The sequence below is a fragment of the Ascaphus truei genome, chromosome 7, assembly GCF_040206685.1.
Source record: "Ascaphus truei isolate aAscTru1 chromosome 7, aAscTru1.hap1, whole genome shotgun sequence".
Classification (NCBI taxonomy): domain Eukaryota; kingdom Metazoa; phylum Chordata; class Amphibia; order Anura; family Ascaphidae; genus Ascaphus; species Ascaphus truei.
Genome location: NC_134489.1, coordinates 68397674 through 68414422, shown reverse-complemented (window position 1 = coordinate 68414422; position 16749 = coordinate 68397674). Strand labels below are relative to the sequence as shown.

The following is a 16749-nucleotide window of genomic DNA, read 5'->3' as shown; positions in this document are numbered from 1 at the left end:
ATTTATTGTATCACTAGTCATTTCTGTAATAAGGAGGCCAAAAAAGAATAAAAAGGTATTAGTTATGTGAAACCACACATAATAACAGCTATAATGTGACCATCACTTGCCTTCCACGAACAATGTTTTCTTGAAGTAGCTCTTGGATGATATTCCCAATATTAGAGACGTTTACTTTGTTAATGAGACCGTTTACAGACTTCTTCAAAGCCTCCCAGCTCATTCTCTGGTACGCCAGGCTGCCACGTAAAAATAAACCATTACAATCCAAACAGATACATAATAAAAACTATGGGCTAAACCAGTGGTGCTTAACTTCCGTCCTCAAGCCAACCCAAACCCCTCCAACCGGTCAGGTTTTTAGGATATCCCAGCTTCAGCACAGGTGGCTCAATCAGAGGCTCCGTCAAAGACGGAGCCTCCGATTGACCCACCTGTGCTGAAGCAGGGATATCCTGAAAACCTGACATGTTGGAGGGGATGGGGGGGGGGGGCATGAGGACTAGAGTTGAGCACCCCATGGCTAAACAACCATATGATGCAAAGTAGTGTTAAAATACACTATGCATTGTGTATTCATAGTGCTGATGTGTATTCACAGGAAGTGGTATTAATTTTGAGCACTTCATTAGTAAGATTTTCATCTTGTCCGATCACATTTCCAAGCATTCTCATATATTCTATTGTACTGCAAATCTCCACCTCTATATTTCGACAACGCCTCCCAGTCTCATTCCAAATACTTCCATTAGACCAGCTACCACCGCATTTTTAAACTTTTGTTCTCACTCTCCCGTCTTCGATGAATATTAAAAAAACTGAAACAACTTCCATCTGCTATACTTGCTTCCCTCTATACTCCTGTCATTAAACCTAAATTTACAATTAGATTGCGCGATCCCCCCAGAGAAACATTCTTGTGTAATGTTTATATAAATTACTTTTCTTTTATTATGTATATATGGAACTATGAATATGATGTATTTCAGGGTCCTGGTCTCATGTTGTATATCAGATGGGTTCAGCTTCCAACTAATAAAGAAATAACAGCATTACTTTTCATAGGCCCTAAAAGCCTTGTTCAACAGCCTTGAAATGAACGTGCTCCTTACCTTTTCCCGGAATAAGTTAACGGAGGTGATACATTGGGTAGCTCTGCCCATCAGTCTTGATTAGCACAGGAAAAAAAAAAGCTTCTACAGGTGTGGTATAAGAGGCTCTTCCTCTCACTTGTAGTCAGTCGTAGGATTCCCTAAGCTAAACATCCCTTGCTAATTCCTATTAAGGGGACGGGAAAAGACTCAGCGCCATGAACTTATTCAGAGAAATGGAAATTACGGCAAGGAACCCATTTTCTATTTTCCCGTTCAACGTTCATGGCGTTGATATGTATGGCGAAAGAGAGGTGGAATCATGTCAAGCCACTTGGGATGCCCCTGCAAGGTGTCTAAAGTAATAAAGAAATTACAGAATGGGTGCTAAAACAAATGGTCCAATCAAGGAGTAAAGATCATGAGCAAAAGGGAGTCAAGCACACCAAAAAATAAGAAAAGAAAAAAAAATCAAAAAAGATAGCAATAAAGGTAATTTCTTTTACCTGATGAAGCTGGATGTTGGCACCAAAACGTTGGATGCTACCTTGACTTTTTGTAGTTATTAAATGACCTTTTGTGATACGTATGGGACATACCCAAGTAGTCAAGTTGAGGATGGAAAAATTAACATGATACTCTGAATATAAGGACAAAAAAACATAGATGCCCATATTCCTTTTATGCCAATTTATTGCATCACCGCTTGTAACAACCTTGCACCCAAAACTTGCGTTAGCCACTTGGAAGTCAAGTCTATAATGCTTTATAAATGTTTTGAGTGATGACCATACTGCTCCTTTACACAATTCTGTGGATGATGCTTGTGCACCAAGAGCCCATGATGTAGCCATTGCTGTAGTTGAATGAGCTTTTAATCCTTCAGGAACTGGTTTCCCTGTATGTCTGTATTCATCACGGATACAGGTGGCAATCCAATGAGCAATGGTTGCCTTCTATGCTGCCTGCCACTTTCTGGTACAATGTGGAAATACAAATAGTCAGACTTCCTAAAGTCCTGCACCCGCTCCAGTGTTTTACACATCTCTTTACAACCATTTGTTCAGCTGTTCCTCCTTTGGATTTTTTGGCTGTGGACCAAATGATGGCAGGAAAATCTCCTGATTTAGATGAAATGCAGATACTACCTTAGGCAGGAAATAGGTGACAGGCCTCAGGACAATTTTGTACTGATGTATAATTAGGAACTACTCTTTACAGCAGGGGTGCGCAAACTGGGGGGCGCTCGATTTTCTGGGAGAGGGGGGGCGCGGCAGTTATAGAGGCTCCGCACTCTCCAGACAGGCAGGGGACCATGCGAGGCCTCTATAAACATACTTGCCTTCCAGCAACGTGTCGTCATGGTAACCCGGCGGCAAATTACGCATTGGGGTCACGTGACATCACATGACCCCATGCATCATTTGATGCCGGGCGAGGCATCGAGAAGAGCAGGCAGGTTTGCGCACCTCTGCTTTACAGGATAATGCCTGCAACTAGCTTGCAACTCTGATTCAAACAGATCCCCAATTACTTACTTTTGTGCCGCTCTGAAGAGTCTCTCTTTTTGTAAATCCTTGAATTTCCATTTCCAATGCCTCCCGTACCGCTTTAGTCAGTGGCGACACCAACACTGTATCAAACAGAGCATCCTCGTCCTGATCAGAGGAGTCTAGGCGTTCTCCCTCAAACAATATCTGAATATCTGATTCCGTAGAGGATGACCTTCTTCTGTTCAGACTGTCTGTGACCTTAACCTCTGAGTGTCCCTTACTCGATTGTGACACTACCGTTACCACAGTCTGCCTCACGGTGTCCTTCATCAATTGAATAAAATAATTAATTTAATCTGGAGTCTGGACTGCTGCAGCTTTAATGTAGTCCTCACATAATTTCTTCCCTTCCAAAGCTGGCATGCCACATGCTGCATAGCTCTTGTTTCTTAATACTTTTCTTTTTGTGATGCAAAGTCTCCACAGACAGCTTTGAAGTTCTCTCTTCAGATAGTCCAACAAAAGTACAGTATACATAAAAACACATACATTAAGTGCAACAAACCTTTTGCGTGCTCTCTGAACAAAACTTGAACTATTACTCACCCAGAAAGCTTTGGTAACGACACCTTGGCTGTATTGCTCTCCTTAGCTTGCAGCATACACGACTCCTTCAGACCTCCACACAAGCAGCATTCTATTGCTTCAGCGGTGTGTTTTACAATCCCCCACAAGTATTCCACAAGCTTCCAGCTGTACTTCCAGCACTTCTGGTTTCCCGCGTGTTCCATGATGGCACCACTAAACTTCTAATGCTACAGCGCGTGCACATCTCCTTGTGGGGTCTGTCTCCCATTGCGCTCAGAAGCAACTCTGCTGTCCGCCCTGGTCGTTGCTGGGGCCTCCAGATAGCTGTGTCGCGATGACACACCGGAGCATAAATCGAAGGAGAGGCTGAGAGAACTCTGCTGGCTGAACTACATGTAGTCCTTTGGCGAGTGTCCAAAAAACAACAAACCTGCACTACGGAGGACAAAAAAAAGATCGAACTACAGGTGAAAGGAGCCTTTTACAGTACACCTGTAGAAGCTTTTTTCTGTCTTACTCAAGACGGATAGGCGGAGCTACCCATACGTGTCACCACCCTGAACGTTGAATAGGAACAAGTATTTGTATGCAATCACCAATTTAAAGGAGCAGTCCATGTTGCTCGATTTTGGGGTATTTTCAAAGCACAACCCGGGGATCCCTTGAAGATGATCCACAGCCCCCTTCCTCCAGCAACTACCTGGTTCCCAAGATAGAACTTTTTCTACTACGGAAGAATACTTGCCAGGTGGATACAATATTACTGACAAGGTTAGCCTCACTACAGAAGCTCAGAGAAATCACAAGATGACACTGTTTCGTTCAATTGGTGACCCCATGGCCATATTTATAGTTTGCGTCACACACTGGCACAGAATTACTCTATCTCGGGAACCGCAGGGGATAAGCAATTAGCCCAAATACATTTATTTTACATCCTGTTAACATAAGTTACTTGGAAAGAAGCAAAACCACGTACCTGCTTTTATCAGTTATTTGCTCCTGCATCATGCGGAGCTTGGCAGGGGGAATGTAGGCTCCACCCGTCCGTGTAAGGATTGGATCAAGTTCGTCTTTCTTTTTCTTCACTGGAGGCTCGGCAGAGGTTTGCTCCTCTGTCCTCTCCTCGCTTTTCCTTGAGGATGGCGATGATCTCCTGTGTCTCCTTCGATCCGAGTCCCTGTCCTCATCCCTTCGCCAACTTTCTCTCTCCCTGGAACAAGAAGGACCAAACTAAAATCAATATTTATTGTAAAAAATAATTAACAGAATAAAATATTGCTATTTGTCACTAACAGCAACTAAGCAGATAACCTATAACAATGCTAAAAATAATTTTCAAAGGTGAAACATCTTTTTTTATTGAAAATCTTACGATCTTGTACATGTTACATATCACCATTCTTACATAATAAAGCATACTTCTTGCCAATACATTCCATTTTGCTTCTGTAGTTTATACATTTCGTAAGTTCCCATTTTGTTTTATTTATACAACAACAATTTTATTATATAACAAGTCTACTGGGCAATGTCAACCAGTTCATATCACATCTTTAACTTCTCTACTCCTGATAGTCACCCGGGTTTGTGTGCCGTCAACTTGTCTATTTCAATTGTCATGAGAGGTCCTTCTTTATTTATAGGCTGTACACTCTACCCCACAATCTGTTGATCCTTATGTTGCGACCAACTGTTATATTCTATTTACATTGTATTGTGGTAACTGTCATTAGTCCTGGCTGGTCTCTCCTCGGCTCAGAACTAGGTGAAGCATTTTTGGTAAGTAGAGAGTCCTATATTAACCAAGTGGAGCCATGCCACAAGACACTTTCCAGCACCGGAAGAGACCTTACAGCCCAAGTGTTGTGTTCTGGTGACAGTGAGTGTCTTACGACATACCTCCACTTAATGATAATTAAAGAAAAAGAAACTACATTAAAAAAATCCTAGTAACTGCAATAACCCTTGAGTTCTTTGTATGACATTCTGTTAATGGATGTGAGGATACGCAGTCGAAGGAATTAACAGCCAACTGCTGCAAATTAAAGCTCATCGGCGGTTCCTGAACAGATTTTCGAAGCAACATCTGTTGCTACTACGTAGCCATCTTCAAATGGTCTTCGCCATATAGATAATAAAAGCTGAACCGAAATTAAAATAATGTGAAAATCTTTTCTCAATTACTAAACACAAAATATTACCAAAGGGAAAAGAAAAAAACACGACACTTTCATTGCACAAATGTTGAAATACATGTCGGCTGTTTCCAAGCAAAAGTTCCATTTTAAAATGCGGAGAAGGTTATGCGTTGAAGTGCGATAGTGTAGATCAGGCACTACCGCACAGAAACTCCCACCAACTTAAATGGGAGTTTGTGACTTAGTGCCAATTGAGCACTATCTTTTATTAATTATTTCCCCGGATGTGTCAGATTTTCTATTCTTGAAGTAGCAGCTACAGAAAAGGGGACGACTACTTGTGATATAATAGGTAAGGCCCCTAATTGCAGAAAATGTATAGACAAACTGCTGTTTGCAGAGGTTATCTGACTTATAATTACTCTTTAACAGTATGTTATGGAAGATCTAAAAACTCCTACTAACTCCAACTAACAATTTCATTCAACCAAGGGCATATTTTTTACTAATCAAGAGGTGGCTTTTGGATAACAGTAATTGGTGTAGTAAAGGGCGAATTTAAAGGTTCATTGTAATGACAAATTAATTTAAGGCCGATTTTACATTGAGAACACTTACCTTGAATCCTCTGCTCTATCATCATATCGCCCATTCCTTGACCGGTCTTCATCATATCTGCTGCGGTCAGAGTAGCCCCTGTCACGGTCAGAGTAGCCACGGTCAGAGTAGCCCCTGTCGCGGTCAGAGTAGCCCCTGTCACGTTCGGAGTAGCCGCGGTCTGAGTAGCCCCTGTCGCGGTCAGAGTAGCCCCTGTCACGTGGAGACAGAGACCTTTCCCGTTCTTGAGGTCTACTACAAATGCATACAAAAAAGGAAACTGGTTGTACAAACAGTGACAAAAATGAAATCAAACATGTAACCTGCAGGTAATTTGGTCATTCAATGGATGCTCTGCAGTGTGTTAAGAGACCGGCAGATAAGGGTCGGGGAAAATATGGGACTCTCACTGAGTTTAAATAATCCAAATATGTGCAATACATATGCTCCTCAATAGAAATAGTCGATGCTGATATTTAAGGACTGTTTTTCAGCACGTAGTGCTCAAAACAACATTTTATCACCATGTCTTGAGATTCTTATTTTATGAATTACCTAAATCTGTGTGTATCTGCATTGGTTAGTTTTTTGGGGACAAAAAAAATATATAGTTTCTTTTTTTAAATGTACAATTAAATAATGATTTTATTGTTGTTTAATTAAAGATGCATTTATTGACATCCAACAAGTTTAAGAAAATAATATTCTCTGATCAAATTTAAAAATTACTTACTATAAATTGAAAAAAGTAATAAGTCACCATCTAAATCTTTATATTAAAAAATAAATAAAATATGAATAAGCTAAAGCAACATTAATTGCATTGTACACATTCTAACATTTGTTTAATACTGATGCTTAGGAGACAGAGGATAGAAAGTTAACTTAACTGAAAAAATTACAGCACAATCCCCCTTAAAATTGTAATTTCCTACCTGTTCTCTGGAGAGGAACTTCTCTGGCGAGAACTATGGGTATCTCGTTTCTCATCGCTGGAAGAATGCTGCAATTTTTAAGAAGAATTTATTAATAGATTGCTATTTAACTAAGTGTTTGTCATTTGTTCGATCCTCCCATTTTGGAAGAAGGTTAAAACATCACTGAGGCTCTCACAGAGACCAGAGAGTAATTCATTAAAAGTGTGATACTGTCGCTCGGGGAACTATCGCATGGAAATTCCAGTTGTATTCAAGGGGAGTTACAGTGTGATAATGCCCAGATTAGGTCATCGCAGTATAAATAATAAGGATTTAGTGTTACCTTGGGGGTTATTTTTTTTCTTCTCATCCCAATCCTTGGGTAAATCGTGTGTTATTTAAACACGTTTCACTTTCACCAAGCAGTGGCTATGTAATGAGATACATTAGGGTCCATTCACAGAAATGGGCTGGAAACCGTCTTATGGCAGAGAAGCTATTAGTGAATATGGGCCAATATATGATTATATATCATTTTAGAAATTCTACCAAAAAAAAAAAAAGAATAGGTATAAAAGGCTAAGAAAAGTAAGCTTTGGGGAATGACAATTGCTTTTCTTTTTTAAATGGTGTTAAAGCAGCAGATCAAGCAATATCCTACAAGTATGTATATAAATATTATTAAGGTTATGGTGGGTAAAAAAGTGACAAAAACCCTCCACAGTAAAGCATAAAGCAACTGTAAATATTCCTGTATATTCATTTGCATGTCTTAGACAGGTCTGCAACCCTGTCTTTCATAATGATGATAATGGTGAAATACAGGGTTGCAGACCTGTCTAAGACATGCAAATGAATATACAGGAATATTTACAGATAGATAGAGATATATAGAGATATATATATATATATATATATATATATATATATATATATATATATATATATATATATATATACGCACACACACACACACGTATCAGTTCTGTACAATGAGAAAATACTTGTAGCATTTTTTTAAAAGACATTTGTAATGTATTATAATGTAACAAGGTTTTTTGTGTTTCGATAGCAACCATTTACAAAGTCCCAGATACTGAATCAATACTACTCTGCAGTCCTTTAATGAACCACCAAGCAAAATCTTCTATCGATTACAGGAGAACGGATCGTTCGGCAATTTAGCCAATTACTTATCAGTGTGTGGATTATATTGATGCACCTATTCAAAGGGCAGTGGGGGGGCGGACGTCAGCTTGGACTGCTGCTTTAAGCTGTGTCAAATATTATAACCACAGTGTTTTTACACTGACCTTTGCCCAGGGAAGATCAGACCTCAGACTGGACAGTATTTTGACACCAATAAAAGTAGGGAAAACACAGACATAATTTAATATGTAGCGCCTGGCTGCAACCCAAATCTTCAAATCACAAGCTGGCAAACAGTTAAAGTAAAGTTCCTTTCATACATGGATGTAAAAATGCATCAATTTTAGGACCAACAAATATAAAAATCTAGACACCACTGCAGAACACTGGCAGGTTGTTTCTTACATGTTGAAAGCCAAAATGTATTCAATGCTGTGTAGCAATTTTAACCACATACAGCTCAGAACAACCGAGCTTTAATAATCCATTATAGACAGAGGACTAAAATGTGTAGCGGTGTACTAAAACCTTGACTGCGGTGAACTGTGCTTCTCAAATCATATACATTTTGGGTGGCAACACTTAGAAGCTATTTAAAAATGAATTATCTGCTTGTATGTATATATGTGTGTATATACATATACAAAACATACACACGTCTGTAACCATGTATCGGACATCAGAACTCTGGGCCAAGGACATACTTGAAAACGAGAGGTATCTCAATGTACTTCCTGCTAAAACATTTTATAAATAAACACACACACACAGTGTAAACGCCATAAGTCCCAGTGCCCATGTCACCGTCTTTCGATCACGGTCTTCCTAGGCAAGACTGCTCCTTTAGGCTGAGATGTAGCTACTACGTCATTGGCTCTGGCAATCCAGGGGCCCGTGTCATAGTGGCAATGTCACAAAACGCACGCTCGGTTTGCTAGGAACAGGGGAGTAGCTATAGCCCGCGCAAAGCCTGGGGGCTCGCACATTTGGCGTTCGCTCTCTAGGGTGACTAAACCAAATTTGGATTGGTCACCCTAGAGAGTGACCCCCAAGCACCCGTACTATAGCCATGCACCTGTCCCTAGCAAACCAACCACACCTTTTATGACGTCGCCGACTGCGCATGGCAACTGCAAGCGCCGATCGCAAATGCGCGGCCAACACAATAGAAAAATTTGGCCTGGGTGCCCGTGCACACCTACTTACACCACTGGCTAGGGAATATTGCATTTGCCATTGACGCTTTCTACAAACGAAATAGAAAGAAGGACTGCTCCCCTCCTGTACCATCATCACTGATGGAGGGTTCACGCAATTGTGAATGCCTAAGGGGGCATGGCACCCAGGTGCCAACGCCCCTCTGGCACTAAAAGGGTTAAAGCAGGAGCCCACACTGATCAACATTTTTTTTTTGTGCAAACCCACTTCCTGCCCTTTCCAACACAGTTTTTATTTTTAATATCAGATGAAATATAAGCATTTTAAATTGTAAGTGTCCGGGACGCTAAAATGGGACTCTCCCTAGAGCCCAGTGCAGTCTAAAAGTTACCATGGTAACCTTAGATGTTAAAAATGAAGGAAAGCCATATTTTAACTAAATATCTCTAACCCCTTTTGCTCTTATTCATAATGATATTGTCACGCTAGAGACAAATATGGTACTTTTTGTGAACAAATGCAGCAAACACAAGGTTAAGTCATTAAAACAAAAAACGTATTTTTCTCTATCTCCTGTGGCATTGACACGGGGTTGTCATGGTATCTGAATTAAAGCAGAAATATGTTAGCTGTTTTTTTAATACGTCAGTTGAGTAGTAATAGATGATACTACATTTTAATTTTAAAAAAATCAACTCTGCCGTTTATTAATGCATTTTGATAATGTACTGCTCAAAAGTCACATTCACTTCCTTTTTTGATACACCTTTTTAAGCGCTTCCCTTTGGCAAAAAAAGTATCAAACAGATCTGTTGCAGTGTTCCTAGCAGCAGACTGTCTATTGCTGAGTTGCAAGCTGTAACAAGAACGTATTACATTGCAGCTGTAGCATTTCACAGATTATAGCACTGAGTCAGAAGGTAGCCATTTTGATAGCCCTCGGAGGAGATTTGCCGATGGATCACGGGAGAACACCTCGATTTGTAGCTTAGGTTACATATATATTTTTTATTTAATAGATATCTATACATATATATTTAGGCACTGTACCGTGTATAAGTTTCACTGGATGTGCACTGAGCTCTGTCTGTGTTTCATGTTCTGTCTCTGGTTTTAAATATATATTGCCATGCTCAGTAGCACTCCTCTGTGACACTTATATGTTTATATATATATTGTGGTTATTTTGGGTGTTTAATATGAGCTTGTAGGTGTCCTGTATGTTTTACATATATACACACATACATCCATCTCCAGGGCTGCAGCTAATGAGCCAATAATACAATTATTAAAACAATATGTTTACAAATCGTAGTGACGGGTGACCATGTACTGATCAACCAGATATTTTACCTGATCCATAAGCTAACTTCAAAAGGGGGCACCGTAAAAATGTCAGATCTTTCTGTCTCGCAGACAAAAGGTGGCAAGGTGGCGTTTAACAGGGAATGAGAGAGGACTCATCTTGTAAGATCTTAACAAACTTCATCTTTCTTTTCTCAGGTATGACACACACACACACACAACACTTCTCCGTGTAAGGAGCATGCTGTTGGTGATAAAGCAATGAATAAAAAATAAAAAAAACCTTGGAGATAGTCGAAATCGGGAGCCAAGCTCAGAACGCGTTATATATGCGGATCTGTGTTGTAGCGGATTGCGCTATAACGGTGTTTAGCTGTACTTACATGTGAACAAGTCAAGTGGAAAGTGAATTTACTGGGAGATTATATACCTTGGAGGATAACCTCCCACAAGCTGCTCAACAAGCAGTTACAGGTGGATTGGTTAAAAATACATTAATCACACCCTAATAGCTATTAACATCTGCTGTGCTGAACTAATTAGTAAATCCAACAGCTAGCATAGGTATGAGATGTCTGATTACATATAACATTGGTCTTCTATGCCTCTCGGGCCAATTTAGATTGGGCTCTAGATGAGCACCGCGGACCGGAAGTGACGTGACGGGAGTGAGTTCCAAGCGGAGGAGAGGGTGAGAGCCCAACAAGCCACACTCGCTTTTATTACATGCCTGTATTTTATGTTGAAATTGATATTCACATCTTGACGGAAGATCCACCCGCTGATAACATCTTTGCCACTGTTTTGGAGATGCCTTTATTTGTTTGAAAGAATGTGAGTTTAAAATCTAAAGACTCCTCCAGCACAGAAATGAAACATAATCCATACGTTATTACACTATATTATTCATTTTCTTTCCACATATATTCTACGCATTGCACTCCCCTATCGTCCACCAACGTTGTCCCATACACCTCACACTGATGGCACGGATGAAGGCGTGGGGCTCCTCCTCTCCTCAAATCTGCCGTTACCAAACTCTTCCTATTCCTCAATCACTTCTTTCCATTCCTTCCTTTGAGGCTCATACTGTTCAGCTTTTTTTCTCCTCTCCCTTTACACGTGTGGTCTTCTATCGCCACCGACGACAGAGAAGCCCAATGCTACATCCAACATGACAGAAATACACAGTAAAATACTTATATATTCTCTTGAAAAAGGGTAATTTAGTTTAACCCTTTGGCCAAAGCGTTGTAAGCTTGCGAGCCCCGACAAGGCAGACACCCGTTCGCAAGTCCTAACACTACCAGATAAAATACTAATATATCTCTATTAGGATTAAAATTCTCATTTACCTCTATTAGGAGGGAGAAAGACCACATTGGATCTGTATCCAGTAGAATGAAAGGACCTGCTCACTTGGGAAGTGGGGAGGGGCGGGCTTAAAACCTGGGAAAGAGGAGCCACCAACCCCCAACAGCTGAAACAGCTGATATAGGTTAACAGAACACAAAACCCCAGCAAGCTCTTTTTGGGAACCCCTGAGCCCCCACAAAATATATGTATGTGTTCTTCTATCGCCACCTACATCTTTTCATCCCCTTCGGTCTCTCTCTCACTTTGAATCCTGGCGCTCCTTTCTCTCCTCAGACTCCTCTGTTCTTTTCCTTGGGGACTTCAACTACCATATTGATGTATGTCTTTATTTAATTACGCCATTAATGAACATAGCGCTTCACAGTAGTAATACACGTGACAATCATATAATTAACAAATAATAATACAGATAACAGATCATGGGAATAAGTGCTTCAGACATAAAAGTAACATTTAGGAAAAGGAGTCTCTGCTCCGAAGAGCTTACAATATAATTTGTAGGAATTGATTACCCCTCTTCTCTCCCTTTGGCTTCCCGCTTTTTCTCTCCAACCTCTTGTTTTGGACTTCGCCAAAAGACGGCAGCTAGCACCCATAAGGATGGCCACTACCTGGACCTGGTTTTCACTAAAAACCACTTCACTTTTCCCCTTTCCTCTCTCTGACCATCTTATCTCATTTTCTCTTGCTCACTTCTCCACCTCCACCTACCCCTCACTTCTGCAGAAAACTACGTCCCATAAACCTCCCGGCTCGACACCACTTTACGCTCCTCCCTCAACCCTGCTACAAACTGACAACCTGGTCAGAAACTACAACTCTGCTCTATTCTCATCTTGATCTAAATGCCCCTCTTTTGCTCTCCGTCTTCTAACACCAGACCCTGGCTAAACTTCCACACACGCATGCTCCACTCCTGCACTCGTTCCTCTGAATGCCTCTGGAAGAAATCTCACACTCTCGCAGATTTCATTCACTACAAATGTTTCCTATCCTGTTTCAATTCTGCCCTCTACCAGGCTAAACAAACCTACTTTTTGTCACTAATCAACTCACAAGTCTAACCTTCACAGACTCTTCTGTCTTTGCCTTTCTACTCAGACCACCGTTTGTTACCTGTCTTTCTTCCCCTATTTCACATCAGGACTTTTCTGACTATTTCATGACAAATGTATATTATATTCGGCAAGCCATCCCCTCTGTATCCGCCTCACATTCTACATCTCTTTCCAACTCTTCTAATGCCTTGACTTCTTTTCTCACTGTCACAGAGGAGGATGTGTCGCTACTGATCTCATCTTCTCCCTCTACCCCATTCCCTCCCATATCCTAATACCTCTTGCTCCTACTCTAATCCCTACACACATTTTCAACTCTTCCCTTTACTTTGGTCCATTTTTCGCCTCCTTCAAGCACGCAACTGTAATAGCACATAAAGAGAAGGGAATAAGGACCCACGTATATCTCCAATAGTGCGCACACCAAAGAAGTATCTGTTATGATGAATGAAGGTGCTTAATACTTAACATTTAATTAATACAATTACAAATAAGGCAACAATGAAAATAGTGGTTTAAAACTAAGAGGGTGGGGGGAGGGGAAGGGAGAAATGTTGTTAACTGGTCTAATAGGTAATCAGATCCAAGGTGAGCTAAAATAACTTGCCCGATGGTATTCAGTAACCACATTGCTGATAGTTCTAAAGTACAGTAATGTACAGAGATATACTCTATCCAGATATCTGAATAGGAAGCATCTCAAAATATACAGGTATAAATAGGCACTAATGTGATCTTAGTGCTATATATGTATTACCTGATAGAGATGCATCTTATAAGCCACAAAAGAGAGGCACAATCATAGCTGCTGCACATCTGTGTAAATCCACAGTAATGTAGTGTGTACAGTGCATAAAACCACAAAAAGCCGCAAAATATCAGGATATCTGTAGTCTATAATTAATAAGACAGACCAATTGCCATACTGCATTACAGTGAAGTCCTACATATCAGAAGAGAGTGTTGAATATGTAAATATGTAATATATAGCAAGTAAATACTAGCTAAATATAAGTGTGCTGCGGCTCTTATCGTAAAGATTTCATGTGCTAGACATGTATCGCAAATTGGACTCTTAGAACCAAGCAAGCTACTTTCTAATCCTCCACTTCGGTTGTCTGACACTGCCCTGTCAGTATCAGCACTGAGCACAGACAGACTCTCCACACCCTTAGCTCCACCGTCGGTGACATCTGACGTCACTGTAAAAATCCCCCAACAGTAATACCCTTACACAAAACAAGCTTAACCATACCTGTCCCTCTAATCACCGTTTCCCTCCTGCCTTTTGCCTCTAAACTGCTTTAACACCTTGTGTTCTCTCGTTTGCTCCATTTTCTCACGACCTACGCTCTCCTAGACCCTCTACAATCTGGCTTCCGCACTGCTCACACCACTTAAACAGCCCTCACCTCAATATCTAATGACCGCTATGCTGCAAAAGACAAAGGTCATTACACTTTGCTCATATTACTCGACCTCTCTGCAGCCTTTGATACTGTGGACCACCCTCTACTTCTTCACATTCTCCATACTCTTGGTATCCATAACAGAGCTCTATTCTGGATCTTCTCTTACCTCTCCCATGGTACTTTCAGTGTCATTTGCCAACACCTCCTCCAACTCTATCGATCTCTCTGTGTGGGTGTACCCCAGAGCTCCGTTCTGGAATCGATCTCTCCCTCTCCGCTGTCAACACACAAATTTACCTTTCAACCCCTGACCTTGCACCTGTGGTACTGACCAAAGTCAATGAATTTCTTCCTGACATATCAACCTGGATGGCCCTCCAATTAAATCAACATGTCCAAGACAAAGCTCCTCATACTTCCGCCCAAGCCTGGCCCTACTGCCCCTTTCTACATTACTGTTGGCAGTACCATCATTTACCCAGTATCACAAGGACACTGCCTTGAGGCCACACTTGACTCCTCCCTCATTTTCAGAATGTAGCAAAAACCTGTAGTTGTAACCTCCGTAACATTGCAAAGATCCGCCCTTTCTTCGGTCCATATATGCAAGTATGCCTTTTTTTATATAGTGCTTCTCTCTACTGCAAAACACTAATGCAGGCACTTATTATCTCCCATCTCGACTATTATAACCTTTTACTGTCCAGCCTTCCTGCCTCTCACACCTGTCTCCCCTACAATCTATCCTCAACGCTAATATCACTTTACTCTCTCATAAATCTGTCTCAGCGTCTCTCCTGTTGAAATCCCTATCCTGGCTTCCTATCAAATACCGTATTACTTACAAAATTCTCATCTTCTCTTTCAAGGCTATACACTCTTCTGTCCCGCCTTACATCTCAGCCCTAGTATCTTGCTATACACTTGTCTGACTTGCGTTCTGCGCAAGAATGATTTCTGTATCTAAATCCCTCTCCCACCTAAAACCTCTCATACAACCCCACACTTCTGGAGTGTCCTTCCCCCTCAATATCCGACTAGCACCCCTCTTTCTCCACCTTTAAGACCTATCTAAAAAACACACCTCTTTAAAGCATGAGTAACTCCCCTGGCTGATACTATACCTTTTAGATGCACTGACCCCTTGCAGACGCACTCACTATAACACTCTCCAACTGTCTTTAAATTCTCCCAAATTACCACTTAGATTGTAAACTCTTAGGGGCAGGGACTCCCCTTCCTATTGTTAATGTCATGTCTGAAGCGCTTATTCCCACTGTGTTATATTATTATGTTACGTGTATTACTGCTGTGAAGAGCTATGTACATACATGGCGCTATCTAAAAATATACATACATACAAAGGGCACTCCATTTCCATACAGATTTTAACATTTATGATAATTAAAATCTGGTGTAATTCACAAGGATAATAAAATATAGATTTTTGACAAGTCAAAATACAGAATAGTACTGACACTAAACATGACAGGGTATCTGTGTTGCATAGATCAGATATTTGTGTCCCTCTCAAACTTAGAATTAACCATGTCAAGACAGGTGTCTATGTGTGCAGTAAAATCCTGCGAGTGCAATGATGAAGGTAGCATTATTCTAGGGCATTTTATACTCATTTCACCCGGTCTGATAAGTGTCTCAGCCAGGGCTTAACCTGGCTGGAAAGTGGTCGGTCAGATCCCGGCACCCCTCCTGGGGACTACATCTGAACTGTTGTAAATTACTTGGGTATGGTTTTCCGACGACAAATGAACGCCAGTATGTCTTTATTTATATAGCGCCTAAATATACATAGCGCTTCACAGTAGTAATACATGTTGTAATCATATAAATAACAAATAATATAAATAACAGGTCATGGGAATAAGTGCTTCAGACATAAGAGTGACATTAAGGAAGATGAGTCCCTGCTCCGAGGAGCTTACAATCTAATTGGTAGGTAGGATAACGTATAGAGACAGTAGGAGGGAATTCTAGTAAGTGCGTCTGGGGGGGAGGGAAAGGGGAGGAGGGGGGAGGGAAAGGGGAGGAGGGGGAGGGGGGGAGGGAAAGGGGAGGAGGGGGAGGGGGGGAGGGAAAGGGGAGGAGGGAAAGGGGAGGAGGGGAAGGGGGGGGGAAAGGGGAGCGGGGTGGGAGAAAGGGGAGCGGGGGGGGGAGAAAGGGGAGCGGGGGGGGAGAAAGGGGAGCGGGGGGGGGGGAGAGAAAGGGGAGCGGGGGGGAGGAGAGAAAGGGGAGCGGGGGGGGGGGAGAAACGGGAGCGGGGGGGAGAAAGGGGAGCGGGGAGGGAGAAAGGTGAGCGGGGGGGGGAGAAAGGTGAGCGGGGGGGAGAGAAAGGTGAGCGGGGGGGAGAGAAAGGTGAGCGGGGGGGAGAGAAAGGTGAGCGGGGGGGAGAGAAAGGTGAGCGGGGGGGAGAGAAAGGTGAGCGGGGGGAGAGAAAGGGGAGCG

General features: G+C 41.6%; 1 protein-coding gene across 2 annotated transcripts in view; it reads right to left on the bottom strand.

The window, feature by feature from the left end:
- The window catches only part of CWC22 (CWC22 spliceosome associated protein), a 72042-nt gene that overhangs the window by 50860 nt on the left and 4433 nt on the right, over positions 1-16749 (bottom strand). For both annotated transcript variants that reach the window (XM_075608920.1, XM_075608921.1), the window contains exons 2-5: positions 6846-6913; positions 5932-6165; positions 4152-4385; positions 111-239 (exon numbers count right to left, since the gene is read on the bottom strand). In XM_075608920.1, coding sequence (XP_075465035.1) covers positions 111-239; positions 4152-4385; positions 5932-6165; positions 6846-6913 — 665 coding nt within the window. The remainder of the gene's footprint in view (positions 1-110; positions 240-4151; positions 4386-5931; positions 6166-6845; positions 6914-16749) is intronic.